Source organism: Atractosteus spatula, chromosome 13 (genome assembly GCF_055471065.1).
Source record: "Atractosteus spatula isolate fAtrSpa1 chromosome 13, fAtrSpa1.hap1, whole genome shotgun sequence".
Taxonomy (NCBI): Eukaryota; Metazoa; Chordata; class Actinopteri; order Semionotiformes; family Lepisosteidae; genus Atractosteus; species Atractosteus spatula.
Genome location: NC_142718.1, coordinates 19,578,900 through 19,600,839, shown reverse-complemented (window position 1 = coordinate 19,600,839; position 21,940 = coordinate 19,578,900). Strand labels below are relative to the sequence as shown.

General features: G+C 35.6%; 2 protein-coding genes across 4 annotated transcripts in view; one reads left to right on the top strand and one right to left on the bottom strand.

Moving 5' to 3' along the window:
• The window catches only part of ctdsp1 (CTD small phosphatase 1), a 39,287-nt gene extending 30,449 nt beyond the window's left edge, over positions 1-8,838 (top strand). Inside the window, exons 4-7 of the mRNA XM_088930159.1 lie at positions 2,039-2,095; positions 3,373-3,465; positions 4,282-4,467; positions 5,072-8,838. Of these exons, the coding sequence (XP_088786285.1) occupies positions 2,039-2,095; positions 3,373-3,465; positions 4,282-4,467; positions 5,072-5,200 (465 nt within the window). The 3' untranslated portion in view covers positions 5,201-8,838. The remainder of the gene's footprint in view (positions 1-2,038; positions 2,096-3,372; positions 3,466-4,281; positions 4,468-5,071) is intronic.
• Positions 8,839-10,001: 1,163 nt separating this feature from the next.
• The window catches only part of obsl1a (obscurin like cytoskeletal adaptor 1a), a 73,804-nt gene continuing 61,865 nt past the window's right edge, over positions 10,002-21,940 (bottom strand). For all 3 annotated transcript variants that reach the window (XM_088930156.1, XM_088930157.1, XM_088930155.1), the window contains 7 exons: positions 18,646-18,758; positions 16,919-17,072; positions 15,365-15,526; positions 14,664-14,768; positions 13,024-13,290; positions 12,403-12,672; positions 10,002-11,502 (listed from right to left, as the gene is read on the bottom strand). In XM_088930156.1, the coding sequence (XP_088786282.1) occupies positions 11,498-11,502; positions 12,403-12,672; positions 13,024-13,290; positions 14,664-14,768; positions 15,365-15,526; positions 16,919-17,072; positions 18,646-18,758 (1,076 nt within the window). In that variant the 3' untranslated portion in view covers positions 10,002-11,497. The remainder of the gene's footprint in view (positions 11,503-12,402; positions 12,673-13,023; positions 13,291-14,663; positions 14,769-15,364; positions 15,527-16,918; positions 17,073-18,645; positions 18,759-21,940) is intronic.

Genomic DNA, 21,940 nt, shown 5'->3' with positions numbered 1-21,940 from the left:
TACTATGAATTAGTCCCTGTGGCATACCATCAAAGGTTTTGAAATTGTAAAATAAAAATATCTTTGCTGATTATGCTTGAAGAATCTGTACATTTTAATTTTTGGTTGTGGTTTGAAGTGTGGTTTCATTGTGGTTTGAAATGCACTTATCAGTGCTGATCTTTATAACCCAGAAATATAAAAATAGCATTGCAGTTCCTCTTTAAATTACATGTAAATTATTCAGTCATTAAATCTCTGGTGCTTCATAATGCTTTCCCCCTATTTCTATCCTAAATCCACAGTATATGTGCTTCTTAAGCTTGGCAGAAAAGTGAGTTGTGAATATTTGGTGTGCTGATTTTCAGAATAAATACCCAGTGGTTGAGTCAACATAAGCTAATAAAACCTTGTATATAGTACATCCTGTAAAGTTACTTCAAAGCCTATGGCAGACATATGCAAAAAGCAACCCAAAGTTGGAGTCTGTGGAAAGGATAAAAAGTAAATCTGCTGTCTCAGTAAAGGGTTTGAGGCTCCCTGGGGCTGTCTATGAAGGTGTTCAGTTTGGAAGTCCCAGAGAGTACATCTGATTAAGATCAGACTAATCAATCCATCTTTTTCTAGCTCCATGGTCCAAGAACACATTACATAAACTGTTTCTTGAAGATTTCGTTTTTTTTTATATTGATACTATTAAATGCCATTCAGTTACTTCCTGGCAGCATGGTACATCATATTTCTAACCTATTAAGAAGAAACATGATGTACTAAGATGGAAGGTTCTGCTTTAAGTGAATGGGTATTTTCAAAGTCGGCACCTATTCCCTGTTTCAGTGACAAAACAAATTAAGGGAATAAATTACTCAGTACATTTATAAATGCTTTTCAGCCAGCCTTTGTAATATTACATCAATTATTTTTATTGTGATATCGGAAGTCGATAGCCATATTTATATATAGTATATATTTGGAAGACTAGTGATTTTTTTTTCTTTTTTTTTCCCTCAATTCCTATCTTTCCCAGGTTGAAGACTTATCTGTCATGTGTTAACTGAGATACTGGCTTCATAGTCATAGTCAGAAATCTTCTTTGAAACCTCTGCACCAGTTCAATTGAAACTTGACAGATTTTGCCCACACCCAATCATGTTTCAGTCTTGCATCTCATGGTTTCAGTAATATGTTTTGTACCAGATCATTATCTCCTTGGCAAAATGTGGCCCGTAATCCAATCTAGTGTTGTGCAAAAATTGGGCTACCACTTAACTAGTGGCAATAAAATTACAGTGTTGTGCAGTGGGATTTCTCCAAAAACCCTGATGTCAGCCTGACTGCCCTTTTAAGTTTTCAGTATGCATCTTGTACTATAAACTACTTTGTGTTAAAAATCTGTTTGCCCCAAAACTCCATCTTTTTTAATCCAAATTCGACAAGTTTCGTAACCCTAAATCTAATACTGCAATAGAATATAATTTTTCAACAATTCTTTTTCTGCATAATAAAATGGTGGCATCAAAACTGTTCCAATCAAAATATAAATTTCAGGTTACTGCTTTTGAAAAATGGCTTAGCCTGTTAAATCCATATTTCATAGGTATCACCCTGGTGAAAATGCCATTCCAGTAGTATACCATGCGTGTTCCTGTGTGTACCAGTATGGCCACCTGAACACCATTGGTCATTTGTATTCGGAATGTTCAAAATACATTGACAGAAATCCTGCAACCTTGAAAATTTACAGATGATGTACCATCTTCATTAAACCAATGTAAGAAATATGCCAAACAAAGAAACTTATTTATAAGGGGTTGATTTTATCACAAGAAAGCTATCCTGATGCTTAAACCAAGCATTATACGAAACACTTACAGGTATATATGTATGTCAGAAAAAAGAAGTTCTGCAAAAATGTGGAGAATAACTATTTTTAAGTGTTTTGCTGAAGTCGTTATACTTTTGTCAAAGTTAGATCTGTACCATACCATACTTTTAACTCAACTCACACCAACAAATACATTTTGCACATAAACTGCCTTGTTTATTTTTGTTTTGACAGCCAGTGAACAATGCAGATTTTATCATTCCAGTTGAAATAGATGGGACTGTTCATCAGGTAAGCCATTTATTTTACATATTCTCTTTTTTAAAACTAATTTTGTAATAATCTGTGTGTTAGAAAGGTGACTTCTTTTTTTATTTGTCTTTTAAGAGGGGTTATTAATCTTTTTGGCATGAGTGGCTTATTTTGTTTATTTGTCTTTGACTCTCCTGCTTACAGAAGCAAGTTACCTGACAGAGTGGTGACTGGGAATGGTGATGGGTTACAGCAGCAGGTTACTATTTTGGTCTCATGACAAAATCATTGCTCGGTTCTTGGAAGTCTCTGCCCATTAATCTCAGTCTTTAGCAGGTCTCCACTTCAAAGGTTGTTGCAGTATACTTTATGACCCCTTTTAAGGGAACCTACAATCCCTGTTCTGATGGATCAGAAGACAGAAGACACCTTGTAGTCTTAGGCCTGTGCCTGTTTCAAGTAATCCAGGATAGGCTTGTTCAAGCTTGGAAGGCCTATTCTGGATGACTTGGTTCAGGAGCAAGGCCAATAGCTACAAGTTCATGGGAGGAGTGAAGTGAATTGAACTTGAGCTTGTGAGTCTGTGCATGTGTGTGTTTCCTGATCCATTCTTTCAGATTTTTTAGTTATTCTTTTGTATGACAGGATTTTTCTTTTTCTGTTTAACCTCGTCTGTGTGTGCATTTATTTTTATTAAAAATACTAATTTTTGAAATTAGTACTATAAAGTCTTGCACTCTAAGTTGTGAGATAATGCTGGTGTATCTTTCTGTACACCTCTTCTTAAAATCGATTTTAGCCAGTTTTACTGAATAAAGCTATCCTCATGACTGCGCCTTTACCTCATGTTAAGAACTCAGGCCTCAGGCCATAAATTCTTAAGAATTGTTGATGTTAGAGTAGTCCTAAGAAACACATGTTTCAGACTCATTGCTGCCTTGCCTATCTATGGTTATGATAATGGAGTTTTACTGGTAGTAGGATGTGAGAGTCACATGCAGTATTTGAACTTTTTTGATCTCTTACTATTTACAGCTTGTTCAGGAATCCCATATGAGATACAAGTTGACCTATATATAGAAAATGTGAATAAGTTTGTGGACCACAATTACAAAAAAGGTAGCAAGGATAACATAAGGTCTGAATTTCTTAAAACTCAAAATGTTATTGCAGTTATCCAACGTCCACTAATATTCAGATGCTTGAATGCATTTGCATGGCAGAATATCTACTCTCTTGTACATAAGAATCATCTGGGATATTCTTCAAATCTATAAGCTCTTAGGCAATTTTTGAAAATGTATTTTATCACACAGGTGTATGTATTGAAGCGGCCCCATGTGGATGAATTTCTCAAACGAATGGGAGAGTTGTTTGAGTGTGTGCTGTTCACTGCAAGTTTAGCCAAGGTAAGCAACATAGTTAGGAAAGGGAGTGTTTACAGTTCATCTCTGAGAATCGGATAGTAAATACAGAATTATTTGGATTACTTAATATTTCATTACTTAATTAGTGCAAAAACTTAAGTATGCCATATATCAATTTCCTTTTTAATTAATTGTATTTCATCATATGGGGTAATAAGAAGGAAGGACACACAGTATGAGATATCATTGCATGAGCAGTGTATATGAAAGGTTTGGTATATTTTTTTACTCCTTTATGTGGACTGCTAGAATTATTATTACTGTATAAAATAGAAAATGTTCATGCATATAGAAGGTGAATGCGCTGCAAATATAAAAATGTTCTACAGGTGTACATTTAATGACAAATTAAGTTTGCAGGATATAAATAACAAATATGAAAAATATATATATATATCCATAAAAAAGATATATCTTTAAAAAAGCAGTATAGTAGCAAAGCCGTTTCCTCACCGGACATTTGACATGGAGACACACTGAGACTGGAGTGACTGAACCCAGAATTGGAAGTTGCTGTCCTTTCCGGAGGCAACTTGTGAAAGAAATGGTCATTTCTCAGTAGTTAACAAAGGAGAGCTTATGCCAGACTTCCTCTGGACACTAAATATTTTGAACCTGTACTTGAGTTGCGCTAGGCGCTTTGGCCTATCCCTCTCGGCAAATTAAGGGCATTAAAGTTCTCTTCTCTGCCCACTGGTGTGTTTGTGTCTTTCAATAACTTCACGGTACAGCATATTAAAACCATCTTATTCTTTTGCGTTTTCTCTATTGTGGCTTTCTCTATTGCTGTTGTCCTAGTATGCAGATCCGGTAGCAGATTTGCTGGATAAGTGGGGTGCATTCCGGAGCCGGCTCTTCCGGGAGTCCTGTGTGTTCCACCGTGGCAACTATGTTAAAGACCTTAGCCGACTGGGCAGGGACCTCAACAAGATAATCATAGTGGACAACTCTCCTGCCTCCTACATCTTCCACCCAGACAATGCTGTGTGTAACCTCTCTCCATTGTCTCTTTAATTTCACCCCTTTTCCTTCCAGTCCAGTTTTCCCAGCATTCTTCACTTTAGTGTTTTTTTCTGAAGATAGTATTAACTTAGGTTTTTATTTTACTTATTTTACTTTTTATTTTGTTTATTTTTATCCTATTCACTCTTTTTTTCTGAATGTCTTCGGTTATAATGATGTATTTCAGACTTTCCCTTGGATTTTATAAGAGAACTTTGATACCTACTGTACCTATTATGAAATCTTTATTTAGAATGTAGAGCAAGTTAACCTTCAAAAAAGTCTAAACCAGAACAGCTTCCCTTATAAATACATTATAAGAAGTTTTGTTTTGAAGTACTGACTTACTCTTCCTTCATAACAAGATTATAGTTATTTTCACTTCATTGTGAAGAAGTGCACTTCAGTACTTTAAAGTGATGTCTTTGCCATTGCAAATTGCTCTTTAATTTTCTGATATAGCAAAATCCGTTTATGTGAAACATTTCATTTCAGCTAGGAATCTTAAAGTATTTCGCCTCATGAACACTTTATCAACTGTATACTTGTTTTATTCCTCATGTTATGTATCTGTGGTCTTCTGCAGGTGCCTGTAGCCTCCTGGTTCGATGACATGTCTGATACAGAGCTGCTTGATCTCATTCCTTTCTTTGAGAGACTGAGTAAGGTGGAGGATGTCTACACAGTACTCAAGCAGCAGAGGACTATAAGCTAATGGAATCGCAAGGCTTCACAAGACAGGGCCAGTGGCTAGTGGGCACAGGCTCTACAGTGCTGCTGACAAGCTGAGTGGTTACTGCCCTTTTCTTCATGACCTACCCAGAATTCCATTCACAGGAACACATGGCAGAAATGAGCTGGTAGCAGCAAAGCAGTTGCCCTTTTGGAAGAAGAATGGAGCTGCAAAGCACTTCTTAAAAATGTATAGAACATTTTAACACTTGAATATGTGTTATTCTTTTATTTTTGTTTGCAATTTTGAGACAAGGTTGAGGGATGGGTCCCTGTCATGTTTGTTAAAGGACCAGTGGTGATCCCTTTGAAACAATGAAAAGTAGGTCCCTTTTTTATATTTTATGATTAAAATATTTTCTACATGGAGAAATGTATATTATGTTCCCAGGGCCTGTATTGTGGGATACGTCCCATTTATCATTCCCAGTCTTCATTGAATAATTTCTGTATACACATAAAAGCATGTATGGTGCAGTATTTGGGGTAAGGGTAAAGGACCCTTAAAAAGGCAATCGTGCAGATGTAGCTCTAGGTGTTTTTCTTTTTACCCCTTGTGGTGTAATAAAAAAGAGAGGCAATATCACAGTATTGAAATGCCGTAATATAATCACATCAAGCATACACTATATTCAGTAGAATTATATGCCAAAGCATCCTAATATTTTCACACTATTTTGACTGCCTTTTCTACAGTGAACCAAGTTTAAGTAAAGATAGTCCTTAACTTAAAAGCATTGTGACATCATTGCATTTGATGGTAGGGATTCTGATAATGCTAAAGTATTATAAGTGGAAGCTTATCCATGATGTATTGTAGCATATTTTAAAAAAATGTCTACTTGCCTTAACCACATTTTTCAGTTCTATGGAATTACTAAATCACCACAATGCCTAATTACAGTATGTTCCCTTTTTAACACATTGTCTTTAAGATCTTTAATATGTGATTAGGTAATGTCTCATATTGGCAGCAATGGAGTATAGTAACCTTGATCCAAAGAGGAGAGATGCATATTGCAGAACCTCAACCTCAAGCTTTCTCTGGGAGGAGCATCACTGGATGCAGAGGAGATTCCAGTTTATGTTCTTTCCCCTTAAGTTCTGTCTAACAGAGAAGCTAAAAAAGTGCCAATGTGGGTATTGTGAATTTTGCTTTCTACAGACTGCAGCATAAAAGCAGGACATGCTGTCCAGCTGGTTGTTGTTTTCTTCATCTGTTTAATTTTTCTTTTTTTTTAACAGAACAAACATTAAAAACTGCCTTCGCATTCTGTTTCTTATTATCTTAGTACTGTGGTCCAGAAAAAATACCAGACAAACTTAAAAAGCAGTGTGTATGAAAATGACATTTGGTTTTTATAAGCACAATATTTCTAATTTTCTCCAGAACTTGAATTTGTCTGCAGCATTTTGGTGAGCTTGTCATTAGTGTCATTTATGTCAGTTCCATAGTAGATTATACGAGGAAAAAAACCCCAGAAATTAACGTTTTTCTTTCTGTTGTAGGCAATTAATATGATCATGAAAGTATTTTTGAAACTTTGAAATGAATTGGAGCAGTGTTCTCTGGATACTTAACCATCCACCCATTTTATAACCATTTCCCCCAGTCAGGGTCAAAGGTTGCTCTCCTAGCAAGCAGTGGGCACAAGGCAGGGTACACCAGGCCATAACAGGGCACCCATACACACATACGCATACAGGGCCAATTTTCCCTAAAGCCAATTACGTTACCAGGATTTTTTGGATTGTGAAAGAAAACCCACACGAACATGGGGAGAACAAGCTCCATGCCGATTGCACCCTGGGAAATGAACCTGTTGCCCCCAGCTCTGCGAGGCACCAGTACTAACCACTGCACCACTGTGCGGCCCACCTACTTAACCATGTTTTAAAAAGTCATCCCTACATGCTAGTGTTCACAGTAACAGTTGTTATTGGACCATCATATGTATAAAGAAACCCAATAACTTCACTTGTTTAAGATCTAGAATTATGCAGTCTCAGTTTAAACCAGATCACACCTTTCATTCTCAAGAATTGTATCATTACCACTTACGTGAAGTCAGAGTTCGATTTCACCTTCCCTTTCTCTGTCCTGGCCAGCTTTAATTGTGAACCTCTTTTATTTTCTTATAGAATTTTTAAAAGTACGTGATATTTCCAAACAGGTATTTGCAGTATAGGAAAGGGCAGCATACTGTATAGATGCATTCCATGTAAAGAATGTTCTACAGTCTGTGCATGCAGATGTTTTACATGAGCTTCCATTTGTAATGTTTTTATGGATGTGAGAACAGCCTTCTGCACAGTACTTCTTGTTCAGGAATTGAACAGGATAAAGCAGACACTTCACTAAAAATCCCAGTAAATCAGAGAGAAGGCTAATGCTGGGCACAGAAGATGGTACATTTTGTTGGAAACTACACCTTGTACTGTACATTTAAGACAATCCTAATTAAGGTGAGGCATGGTGGATTAGCTTTTAGTGATACGATTTTGAGTTTTTTATGAGAAATTGTAGTCTTTATAACCAGTCAGTACAGCTTCATAACTGTCAGAAACAAGATGTTTTTGAAGCTAGTAAATTTCTTTTTATTTGTGTAAATGTCTACATATACTGTAGATGAGCTTTCAGACCTAAGCCCAAATGTTCTTTTTTTCAGTTCATATATTAAAAAATAACTTTAAATAATGTGTTTGTGTTACTCTTGTCACGCCATTTAACTAATATACAAGCATAACTATATAGTGTATGCTTGTGAAACTAAAAATGACTAGATACGGTAAGGCTGCCCATAGTACAGTATATGTAACTGTTATTTTCAATGTTATACTCTTTTTGTACAAACAACAAGCATACCTACCATACACTCTGGTTAATCATTCCCAAAAAGTCATTTTTTTATACATGTTGGGAGTGCAATGTCATTTTCATCTCTTGCTCTTTAAGGAACAGTACTGGGATCTTAATCATCAAGAGTAATTGAAAAAACCTTGTACCAGGGGGATGTTCTACCACAAAAATAGATTGGCAACAAAGAAGAAATAAACTGTCAGTATTAATTCCCACATTCAGTACTCTAACTTAAATCTCTGCAAATTACTTTTTTCTGAAACATTCTTTCTCTTAAGCAGTTTTATAAACGTGGCTTCTTAATAACAGGTTGATAAGTGATAGTGCCCAAGACATATTGGAAATGAATCCTTAAAAATATGCATCTTCATATAAAGTTCATTTGTGTAAAGTGGCAACTATTTTTTTAAAATAGTGGTTCAGAATAAGGACTCCCCGTTGTACTTGGTCACCAAAGGAGAAACAGATACTGTGGTTGAGTTTAATTATGTGGCTTTCTGCCTTTTACTGTATTTTCATTGTAATGAAACATGCAGATACAGGTGCAGTATATGAACATCTTTGGTAATTACACAGTAATACAGCAGACAATTGGCATTAATATATGGTATAATATACTTGTGATCTGGGAACACTGAGTTTAAATTAAAACAATTGTAACCTAGTTGTGAAAGTTTTTTTATTAAAATTATTAAATGTATTTTACTGTATGGAACATGAATTATCTCATAAATGATATCATACAATTTTAACATCTTGAATGAGTGGTGTGCGTGCTTATTGTGTCTAATAGTTACCTTTAGATATTGCATATACTGTAGTTGTTACCATTGACGGATAACAAGCTGTTTAAAGATTAGGACTATGTTTTTAAAAGATGTTTGCTTCTTTTGGGCCCAAATGTCAATTCAATAATAGTTGCAGTCTTTTTCAACAAAAATATGCTTAGCCTAACCCTTAAATTGTTTGCTTTGACATACAACACCTTCCAAGCATGTGAAAAGTTCTTGTTTTTGATATCTTTTTTTACTGGCTTATTAACTAAAAGCTACTTTGTATTTAATTGTAAATAAGTATTTTGCTTTTAGACTCATAATGAAGCTGAGCTGTTATTCAGCTTGGGATTCTTCTAGTGTAACTTTTAATACCAGCCAAGAACCACTAGAGCTGAGTGGATCAGATTAGGCAGACCATCCACTGTGGCAGGCAGTTATGAACTTAGTGCCTTATCACACTTCTCTAATTAACGCTGACTCTGTGGTTAAGGACTAAAGAACATACAAGGTCTAAGAAATGCACAGTTCTGACTTACACACATTGGAGAAAGGGTGATTGGTAATCATTTAAGTAAAGCTTAGATGATGAATCATTTGCAGTTCCAGATGGGGGACTTTTAGAAGAACAACAAAATATGATTATTGAAGAAAATAAGAATGAAAAAACTTTATATATTTAACATCAATTGAAAGTATATTTTGCTTTTTAATCAATTTCAGCTAAAACCGGTGTCAAATATGAGTTTCAGAAGGACGTATTGAAGTGAGACTTTCTCATAATGTCATAGTGGTATTTTCTGCCAAATGAAAATTTCAAAGGACCCTCTAAAAATTAACCAGAATACATTGTTACAGCTGAGACTGAGAGTAGATGGTGGTTGTTTCAAGTGGTCTCCTGAAGTATTTATACATTCAATATATTTTATATTGAAAAAAGACTGAATCCAACATTATAGGAATTAATGAGATCAGATGAGCCTAATAACCATACCCTTAAAGTTTCACAATGAACACATCATCTAACAGCTGGAGCTTTATACATAGTTTGGTGTCTGGGAAAAACAAAACAGAAACAACTGTAATAATACTTCTGTCTGAAGTCAAAGTTCAAGATCCTCAAGAGTCAAAGAAAACCTCAACCAGTTTCCTTTTCCTATCAAGCAGGTTTTATTTTAAGAATTCAGAATCTGGAAACAACAACAAAAATGTGCTGACACTAACTTAGAAATTCAGGAAAGATTGTGAGGTGAAAGGGGAGATGTGGGAAGTTTTTTTTACAGGAAATGGGGGGGCATCACTTTCTCTGACAGAAAAGGTTTTCTTTTAATTACATTGCATTATATTTGAAAACTGATTGCCATAACAACAGTGATTTTTCTTGCAGATAACTTTTAATACGAAATTAATTATGAAGTAAATGTTAATGAATCTGTTCTTAGTCAACATTATCTTAAACATTAACCAATTTTGGCCCAACACACTCAGATCTTAAAACATCTTAAATTAGGACAAATCATTCATTTTCAATCATACTAAAGTTACAGTATCCTCTAATAGAAATAATATTTTTTATTATATTTCTATTAATAAGATTAAAAAGTAATACAAATGCTAAGTTATGAAAAAAATCAAGAGTAGAGGAATATTATGGGTTCTACACCATGAATAAATTCATTTATTATTATGAGTTCTCATTGCAAAGTTATAAAATAGGTTTTCCTTTAACCCGTCTTTTGAGCTGTAAAACGATTCGTACTCAACTAATATTGATTTCTCTTCTCAAATTTTACAATTTAAAATTGTATTAATATTTTAATGACATTATTATTCAGGATATAATCGGTGTGGTGACTGACTTGAAAACTAAGCAAGCAGACTTCAGATTTCATACCTCATCAGATTTTTTTATATTTAAGTTTTTTTACTGACTTACTATATTACTATCACATAACTCTTGCTATTCATTTAACCGACTCCTAGAATATTTCTAGTGAACGTCAAACACTACAACATAAAAGATGAGCTTTCAATGCACATAAAATGGTGTTTTGTTGAGGAAGGGATTTGAAGGATTTAAAGTTAGTATCATGTTTTCTTTAAAAGTAACTCCTTATGGTTTAATCAAGCTAAGCTAGATATTTTTTAAAGCTACAGTTTTCAAAGCAGATATTGTCAAAATATTTTGAAGGTTATACCTGCCATCCAGTTTCTTCTTAGATTTTAATTGGTTTGTGACATAGAATAAACTGGTCCTATCAGAAAAGGCATGCCCCTTTACATTCTGTTTATATCACAATGCTGTTTTGAATGAACCCAAAGTCACAAACCAGCAACTCCTAATTTATGTTTAAACAATGTTTTTCTCCTTTCAAATAACACATAAATGGAATTGTGATAAATCAGGTGCATAGTACCTTAATTAAAGCAGAGCAGAACAAACCAGTGGCACTACGTTTCAAAACCATTCCACTGCCCAGTATCCTATTATTTTGGAATATGCATGAAGCATCTTATAAAATATTTTTCTTCCCCTATCTTCTCTATCTCCCAATTAAATATATAAATATACATAAATAAATCTGTTTTTGACAATACTGTTAGTATCTTCCAGGTTGCAGACAATTCTTTGTCCTGTTTTCTGGAATTAGTCTGTGTGAAATAGAAAAAGATACATGTAAGTGAACATTCTTTAGAATTCATTTGCAGAATTTTTGAACTACAGAAAAATCTACATATTGGAAACTACTCTAAAAACTGTTCAGAAATATTTTAGTTGAAATAATATATACACCAGAAATACTTGGAAATATGAATTAAAAATAGTAAATAAAATGAATTGACAAAAGGTGCAAGAGAACGGTGATTAATCATTTTCTTGTTCTAGGCTGTTTCTTTTTGTTCTTGTTTTTGGAATATCTATGTTTACAAAGTATTTAAAACAGAAGATGAGGTGTAAGATATATTTTAAAGTCACTAACCCCAACAAAGATGCTAAACAAAGCATCTTGGACATGTGGCTCACATTATGAGCCTGAAAGGTGCAAGTTTTAACAAGGCAAATACTGTAATTTGGAACTCTAAAATTGTACTTCTTAAAGCAGAATTAGACTCTTTTTTTTAAACTTTGATGATGAATACTTTTTGAATTGAGGGAAAGGACTGGTTTTCCACTGGCATCTAGGCAGTCTCAAACTAAAACTAAGTTGGATACCAATACAAAAGAGAAAATCCACATTCCAATCATTTCCTGAAACACAGTATTGATAGAAAAAATGTCCTGCTTTCTGTCTTTGTTTATAAATGCCGAAACCAATGACATGAATTTTGTTAAATACACCAAAAACTCTATACAAGGCCTCAAAATACAGAATGATTCTACAGATATGTCTGTGTTGTCTCATCGTTTCATCTAATTGTGAACTTTTTCAAATTAATCCAGCTATGTCAGGAGATAGCGGTAGTTTTGATAATTTGCAAAATCTTGTTACTGGTGAGTGAGATACTTAAATTCCATGATTTAACTGTTAGTGACAAGAAAAGCCTACTCACCCTTGACTTTTAACCTGGCACTGCTTCGTGCTTTGCCAGTGGTGAATTTGACAAGGCCAGTCATTTCTGTTGTGGTCTTTCTGAGGGTGAGTCTGTGAACAGTGCCCATGCTCTCCAATCGAACATCACCGCCATGCTGAAGGGTCTCCCCATTCAGAGTCCAGACAGGTGGTTTGATGACTGGGACAGAGATCTCACACTCAAAACATGCCTCTTCTGGAGCTCTCACCTCCACATCTTCTAGAACCCGGACAATCAAGATGGCCTGTTCTAGATGGGCAGTGCGAAAGGAGAATGAATATCAGGATTAAAAGAAAACTTGAAAACTTAAGGGTGCTTGCTGAGCCATGTTATGTGAAACACATATGATGCTGACAGCCAAACAAATATGAATGAATGTTTTAGGACAAAAAAAATGAGAAATCAGAAAATGTCACCTGCGTAGTATGGGAAAAAAGACCTCTCAAGTAACCAAAAGGAAACTTGATGAAAATGGAAACATTCAGGAAAGAATTCACATGAGAACACGAAAAATCCAAGAGCTCTCCTATTTCTTCACACACAGGCTCTTCCTCATCTGTACTCCGTAGGAGGGAAGTGTGAGAGGGCAATGTGGCTCACCTTCCACCATCAGCCTCGCCGATGATTTGTGCTCTCCAACTTCAACGCTGTAGATGCCCTCATCTGAAAGTGCAACCTGGTGGATGACCAGTTTGCGGTAGCAGCCCTCACTGCATATCTCAAAGTGTTCAGAGGGCAGGATCAATTTATCACCCTGGTACCAACGGATGCTTGATCGGGGATTGGACACTGTACACTCCAGGATCACACGATGCTTTTCCAGGGCTGTCTTGTCCCTGAGGGGCTTTACTATTGTTACTGGGAGTTCTGTGGAGATAGGCAGGAGAATTAGGAAGCTTCTTAAAGGTTTGATATCATTATACTGTAGATACCAAGGCATTCATGGATTCCAGGTTGAATACAGTCCTGGATCTCAGAACTACAGTCTTTCTGTAAGATCAGACAATTCTTTATGTATAAAGTAACCTTTTAAATATTTCAGAAAATAGTAATGTAATTATCTTCAGTAGTTCAATGAATGAAAAGTAAATAAAATGCAGAAAAAAGAGTGACAGAGAAAGAGAACAAACGAATGTTTCTAACCGGGAAAGAGGTGGTCACAGAAGGCTCTACAATGTTTACAAATTAATGAGTGAAGTCTTGAGAACCAAAAAGAAGTTTCAGCGCTGGTTCTAATAGTATCAAATACAGTATATTCAACATATATGATTAAAAAGATTTATTAAGTTAATTTTATTTGCTGAATGAAGATATGCAACTTGGAAGGAGGAGCTAAAAAGTGGCATAATACATTAAGCAGAAAAAGGATGATTAAGTATCAAGTGGAGGCTCTACCACTTGACTGTGGTGTGAGGAAGCAGTGAAAATATGAAGGCTGGCACTATATATCAGCAGCTGATTCTAAAAATGTTTAAGAATTTTTTTTGTACTACAGTCGACACCACTGTTGCAATGCCTAATTCTTTTTAACGGTTTCTAGGCTCAGTCATTAAGTGGGTTGGTGTAGAGCTTATATTTGATACTTTCACGCTATACTATGGTCCAGATTTGTCACTTTTGAGTACGAGTTACTCATTAGCTGATTGTGATTACCCAAAAGGCACATAACAACCAGCCAAGCACCACCACATCTGGGTTGGCTTTAGTCTGCTACAGTAGTACAGCAAACTACTGTACCTTCATCTGCTTAGCTTCAGATCTCAAAAGCTAAGCAAGGCTCAGCCAGGGAAGTACTGTCAGAGGAGGTCTCTATGGAAAACCATATTGATGGTAAGTCAGGTGGTGTTCTTCCCATTGGACCAGAAATTCTAAAGAAATGCAGTATGGTAATGATATAGTTTTGTATGCAGTGTTGTCCATCAGAGATGTTAAACCAAGGTCCCAACTGCTTGGTCACTAAGATCCCATGGTATTGTTTGAAAGTGAAGGGGTGTAAATCCCGTGCTTCCTTACGTTTCCCCCTTATTCAGCAGGTGAAGCAATTTTTTACTTTTCTGTGATCTGTGTAGCTGTGGTGGGGCTGCTGGTGTAAAATGACACCCAGTGGTGGATGGGGACCCCTCCTATATGTAAAGTGCTTTGTGATACTTTGTATTGAAAAAAATATATACAGTAAGTGCAATTAAAAATAAATTGAAATAATTTTTATTGGAAAACAAACTTAAACTCTGAATGTTTACCTTCTACTTCTAAGTAAGCAGTAGACTCGGCCTGTTTTGCAACAAACTTGATCTCTCCAGAGTCTTCTGCCCTTACATTACACATCAGAAGAAAATGCTTGGTCCCTAAAGTGAAAGGAATAAAGAAAGCAAGGGTTCAGTTGCATTTTGTTGTCCTCTATACTGGAGGGACAGTGTGTGTGCAGGAATTGTAGGCCTCTTTTAAACAACAGCATATGAAGATCAGGGAAACCAGTCCAATTACTGTAAGTCAGTAATGAGCTGGTTTAGGATGCTTTGAGTCCAGCTGGACTGATAACCTATAAACAGAGAATTCTCCTTGACCAGGATTGTATCAAAAGTAACAAAATGTAAATAAAATGGTAGTAGAGTTATAGAAGTCATACAAGTGAGTAAAAAATATGTTATATAGTTTCTATAATGCAGGGTTTATGTCAAGATTATTAATCTATATTATGACGGGTTTTTTTTACTTATATAGTAGGCAGGCTGAAACAAATTAGGTCATTTGTTTAAAAGAGTCTATGGAATATTTAAAATATGACTGGTTGAGATCTTTGGATCAATTAAATTATTGTAATCAGCTTAGCAAGTGAAATTGCTTCCTGTGTTGAATCCTGTCATATTTTTTATGAAGCATTGCTTGTGTGATTTAAAATGCTGGTTAGTATCTTAGCAATGATGAAATAAAGAGTGCTCACCTTCCTGACGGATTTTGATGGTGCTGGTGGGCTTGATTTTCTCCCCATTTTTAAACCACTCCCCTGGCACATCCTCCACTGACACTTCACACAAAAACACCGCATTTTGGTCTTCCTCAATGTCCAAATCCTCCAGGCCCTGTACTATCTCAACTTCCCTCTCTGGAAGGAATGAAATAGGAGTAACCATGAGAGTAAGCAGACTTTCACCTCCACTGGCACGGAGGCACATTTCGTACTGATGCATTTCGTTCATGTGGGAGACACTCACAGTCTCCCACATGAACGAAAAAGATAAGCTATTATAGTGACAGAATGATTTACAGAGATTTTTCACAAAAGGTTTATTAGGACATGCACATGTCATTTCAATAATGAGTCTGATTACATCTATTCAAAAGCCTTCATTTTAAAATTAACTCTTATGTGACATTTATAAAAGGGTACATTTATCTTTTTGCCAGAGCTAGTTATTTAGCCAGTTTTGTTAAATAATTATCCTGTAGGTAATTTATCCTTGTTTTGAAAGTTCAGTAAAATCTTCTCCTGTTTTGCCATTGTGCTCTTGAGATTAGAACAGATTTGTTGACTTTGTCTGATTTTCTAGTAACCATTTTTATCATTTTGTAACTGTCTACTCAGTATTCTAAAATCATGATGCAAAATTAGGGTGAATGTGGAATTGCAGCTATATATATTTCAACAACCATCTTAATACAAGTTTGGTTTAGGAGTTCTTAGTTTAGTTTATTGTAGTAGATGCAGGAAAACCCTGTTTCGTTTAGTTTAAAATTAAGCTGAATGTTTTGCATGGTTAGTCATTTTGATTTCTAGTTCAGCTGCAATTACGTGCTCTGACCAGAGGGTGGCAGTGCTAGCGTGTGAGTTAAATCTGTCGCAAAACGAGTGAAATGCATCTGGGGAAAAATGAGACGAGTTTTCCCACAGCATGCTATTATAATACAGTAATTTAATCATATTAAATTTTGATATATATTTTTTTAATTTTTAAATATAAAATTATTTTACAATAAGTATTTTAATTTGAATAATTATTATTTTTAGTTTTAGTTTTCCTGGTGAACATTTGTGTCCATGTCACTCAAAATCTACTTCTAGTATATCTAAAGATCTGTCTAAACTAGTTGCAATAAGGTAATGACTAGATTATTTGAAATTATTATTTCAATCTGTAAACGTGAAATGAATCAGGCTGTTGGACTGATGAGATTATTTTTAGTTGTAATGTGCAACACATTCCCAGATCATCAAATTATCATGCACACAATTAAGTTGTGCAAGTTGGGTATTTTAAGTGACCTCAAGCCAGATCTGAAATTCTCTCTCTGTGTGGACAGGACTGAAGATAAAATAAAATTCTCTGCATAAGTGACAAAAATCTTTAATTAGTGACTTAGTGTTTGTCCTTTTGAATTCCACTTATTGTCCTGTGGTAGATGTGAATGTCTGTGTGTGTGTGAAATGCAAAATACATAACAATACAAGTTTTGTGAAGTGTGACATGCATTTTTAATGCCTTAAAGTCAATAATACCATAGATGTCCAGAGTACAGGACACTGTGCTGTCCCCAGCATCACAGGTGTATATCCCCGAATCCATGGTCCTACACTTTGTGATCTGGAGGAACCTCTTTCTCCCCATAGAGTAGATGCGGTAGCTCTTCCCTGGTTTCAGTTCCTGTCCGTTCTATAGCCAAGGTGAAGAATGTCTTTGTTATTTCAGGGAAAACATGAGAGCAGGCTTTTTCCTTTTACCATATTTCTCTCAGCCACACTGCATCCATGCAGTCAAGGTAATTAGTATTCATAGTCTCTACAACCAGACAAATCTAATTATGTGATAATTGAGAATGAATTCAATCACACGTTGAAATCAATGAATGCTATTCTAAACTTAGCACTTACCAGAAATAAAGTTGTGAATCAAAAACCGTATTTGAACCTCATTCTAGACAAAAAAAAACTCACACATAGCCTTCAATATTTTAACTTGGTCTTGCATCTAGTGCTAGCAATTGATTGCAGTATTTTTTTAACAGTTCTTGGTATTGTCTATGTAGATTTTGTGCTGGATTCCCTGTTTTAGACTGTTTCAATGGTGCTTCATGTCTGCAAAGTAACAAGTAAAGGTTTATTCCATGCTGAAAATCCTTACACTTAAAGAAGGCTGCACAGCAGAAATGTTATGTTTCTTTTCTTCTCTTTTCAGCATGGAATAAACCTTTACTTGTTCCTTTTCAGCCTAAGCATGCTGACACAGCTACCAACTTAAGCTTAATCTCCATAGCAAGTCCAGCGCATGAACAGATTTGACAATAGAAGTTATTTTGGCTTTTAATGTTTTTAAGGTTGTCATGAGTATAGTTCTGTATTTCTCTGAATTTAAATTATCTTCTGTAGGAGAAGCATCTCAAAGGCTTGAATTGCTAAACAAAAATAATTATGGACCGATCTCCAGGTTTGAAGGCAGGAAAAAAAAAGCTGTGCAAACATTTTGGTAAGCATATTGTGTTCCTCTGTTTTTTGTTCATATTGTGTTTTTCTTGGTTTTAATGACCTAAAACATGTTGTCGAATTTACTGGGATCGTTAAAATAGTTTCGGTAAAGTTTAAAGACCTTAGGAGAGTCAGAAGCTGGGCAGGTAGCCCCTCAACTCCACTCCGCCTGGGAGAATACAGGCTACGATTCCTGTTCTCTGGTCTTTGGTCCATGCTCATGTATAAACTTTTTTACCACACCACTAACTTCACTCCCAAATACTTCCTCAGTAAAAGTCACATTTTACAATATTCATCACCTTATACATTTTTTCCCACTTTCCTCACATCAGATCCACATCACTTATTCTTGAACATGACCAGACAATAGAGAAGAACTGCTCCAGTCTGACAGGCCACCAGAGAAAGTAGTCTGTTCTGCTGTCTCCACCATGCAACATCTGCTGGACCCAACCACTTATCCCCTTACCATGGCCTATTGTTCAGAAGCCCTTTACCAACAGAACCTCTCCAGGAGCCATTTCCACCCACTGCCTTTCTCTATTTTCTTCCCACATGCAAACCACACACAAACACTTGATGCACTCTTTTACAAACCCACTGTTTTTGCAGCTTACAGACAGTCCGCTGTCCGACCTTCTCACTAGGCTTTCTCCTGGAGTATTTTGTCGACAATCCCTTTTCATTGTTAAAAAAATGTACATTCATTTGTTTTCCAAGAAATAGTTTCTGCTTAAATACTTGTTATAACTTTCTCTCACCTTTAACCACTTAACTTCCACATTCTGCCTGGACAGCTCACACTCAAGCAAGGCTGCTGTGTTTTCAGGAATCCGCAGGTCCTCTAGCTTTTTCAGAAAGGTCACAGGAGGCTCTGAAACAGAGCAGTGAGTTCTTACAAAAACAGCTACAAGTTACATTAGACTGAGATGGTTTAACTCTGGTTAAAAATATATATATTCCAGCATATATGAAATACCAAAATTCAAATGCAAGGAAAAGTCATGATAATTTTAATAAATTAGCAGCTTTCCAAAACACTAATATATCCTATATTGAAATATAAATGTAGTAGTACCTAAAATAATACCACCCAGTAACATATGTGTTATATTTAAATTTTATTCGAAATCCAAAATGTTTGACATTGTTTCACTGAGCCTTCTATAGGTGGAAATTTGGCTTTATTATTTTCCCCTGCTTTGTAGAACATGTCATTTCCTCAGAATGTCCTGGAATCCTCTGAAAAACTGGAAATCATGGGTGATTTTCCAGAGGAAGTTACATGCACCATATCATATGCAATTCTCTTTAGAAACCAAAATCCCACAGTTCAGCGGTAAAGTTTGTTTCCTGTACCACCCTCTGTCCAGCTGTTCTCTTTATCCATTAACTGCACCTTTCTAAACCAGATGCAGAGGCACTTCTGCAGAAAACTGTTAGTTCAGCTCGGGCTCAACTGTGAAACCTGCATTCTGTTTTTCTTATGCCAATCTTATTGTTGTCATTGTTGTAGGAATTTTCACTTATTACATTGAATCTTATCAGTGAGGTATAATGACTTTAATAAGAGATAACCATACAGATACCATGAGATAGTGCCTGTGAATACTATTTTGCATTTTCTAAATTTGATTAATAACAGACACATTTACTCCAGTAATGTGAACCCACGGCATGCATAATACATGGCCAATTCTTCAATGACAGTAATACAGTATGTTTTGCCAGCTTATGCAAATAATGGTGTGAAACTTTTTAATTTTGCTGTTTCGGAAAGAAATCAAGAAATAAAGGTAAAAAAATAAAATGTATAATTTTTGCTTTTCTCTACAAACATGTATCAATAATAAATTGCATGTTAACCACCAGTCTTAATTTCATATATAGCAATGCTATATTTACAATTCCAAAAATTTACGACTAAATCAGCATTGTAGATAGTAGAGGAGAGGGGATTGTTTTGTTGACTAGTGTTTGTTATAGTCATACTTTATTTTTGTGAGCATTAGCAGTAACTGCCATGGAAATACCCTGTTATACTTTCCAAGAAAAAAGAACCTGAGAACAATTATAACCTAGAGTTGACCCTTTGGCCAAACTAGGCCAGTTGGTTTTATAGTAAGCAGGTTTCCTGTGCTGTAGGCATTGAGTTACTTTGCCAACAGAACTGGGCATCTACATTTTGGGGATACTCTGAGTTTCGCAATGTTTTTGTGTGAGGTCTGCTGTATGAATTAAAGAATCTTTACTTCTGGTATGCTACTGTGTTACTTTGTTTTCCACACATACTTCATGCATCTTTTACAATAGCTGCCTCTGTCATACAGTAGATTGCCTTATACTTTAGATCCACCTTGTTAAGCTATTAAGCCAATTAAGCTACACTCAAGTGCCAACAAGTCATCTGCTTTACACTTTCAAACATTCCTTTTCAAAACCTTGACACTATTTCACTTCAGCCCTGGAAAGAGAGCAGTGGTTTTATTGTTTTATTCCAACACACACTCTTTCAGGGAAGAGTTTGGGGGAGAGGGAAAAGAATTCATCTATATATCAATTACTGCAAACGCATGTTATTTTGTAGATGGCTTTCTTCTCCATCAGCTTCTTAAAAATCATCCTTTAAGTGCAAGTCTTTGCTATGATCACACAGCTATGATCTCTGTGAGCTTTTCTCTTTTTACGCCCATCACAATCCTGCCTTGGAGCAGCACTTTCTCTCCTAAATTGTTCTTCACTGGCACAGAGATTTTATAACTAAGGACATGCCCTGGCTGGGGCTTGGAGTACACTTTCATTCTCTTCTCCAGGCACTCGCTTATGCATCTTCCAAGTTCTCACGCCATGGTGCTTCTTGAGTGTCCTGCACCTTGAGGGCCATGTAGTTGCTGAAATATGGTCCCTCCCTGAACCACTGCTCTCTTTCCAGGGCTATGCTGTCACAGCTATTGATCCAAGCATCTCATCCAGCCATTTCCTAAATCTAGCAAGGGTATCAGTTTTGATAATATGGTTGCATATTTTTTTTCAGACTCCTACAACTCTTTATTCAAAATACCGCCTCTAGTTCTCTGTTTTAAAAGTACTTCACCTTTATTTTCATGTTTCACTGTTGATTTTAAAGTCCACTGGTCTGACTATGTTTGTGCCTTTAAGGATTTTGACTGAATCAGATCCCCTCTGTCCATAACTAAGATAATTCAGGTCATTCCTTTCCATTCCTCAGCACTATGCTTACAGTACCTTTTTAAATATCTCTCCACATTGGCTTGACGAAGTAAACACCTACAGTAAGTATTTTTTTATATGTAGTATCATCAAGTTCAGCATTAACCAGCTTGTATTTATTGTTTGTACACTTTATATTTTTGCTACCTCCTGTGTTATAACAATCAGCATTCTAATAAGTCTTGAATTTTAGCTACATCATTGTGTTTTGTGAAAGTTCTGTAGTGTTTGCTAAATCTCCTATTTTAGTATCCTTTACAAACTTGACTAGTTATACTTATAAGAGAGTCTAAAACATTGACATAAATAAGGAAGAGCAGTGGTTATAATAGAGATCTTTGTGGTACTCCATTAATGCCACCAAACCAGTTTGACCAGTGCAATTGCAATTTGAGATTTAAATTTTATTAAAAATGTTACAAATGCCTCCTAAAAATCTAAATACATGATAACATATGCATGCTGGCGCTTATTCCAAGAACTCTGGGAAGTTTCTTGAATGACTTGTGGAAGAGTTTTGTTAATGACCTATGCATAATACGCATATTGTTTCCTTAATTGAAATTGTCAAAATATTATCAAGCCCTGAAGATTTGGAATCTAAAATTAACAGGTTAAAAACAGGCTTCATTAAATTTATGGAAGTTTTGTAGAGAATGAAAGCAATAAAGTTGTTTACAGTGGCACTGTGCACTAAACCCACATAAAACAATTATATACAGCATGTACAGTAATTCACTTAATTTTCTTTTAGATTTAGTTTTAGGGAACATTTTAGAAGCCTTTTGCTTCTGCAATTGCAGTGGTCAAAACAATTAAAAAAAC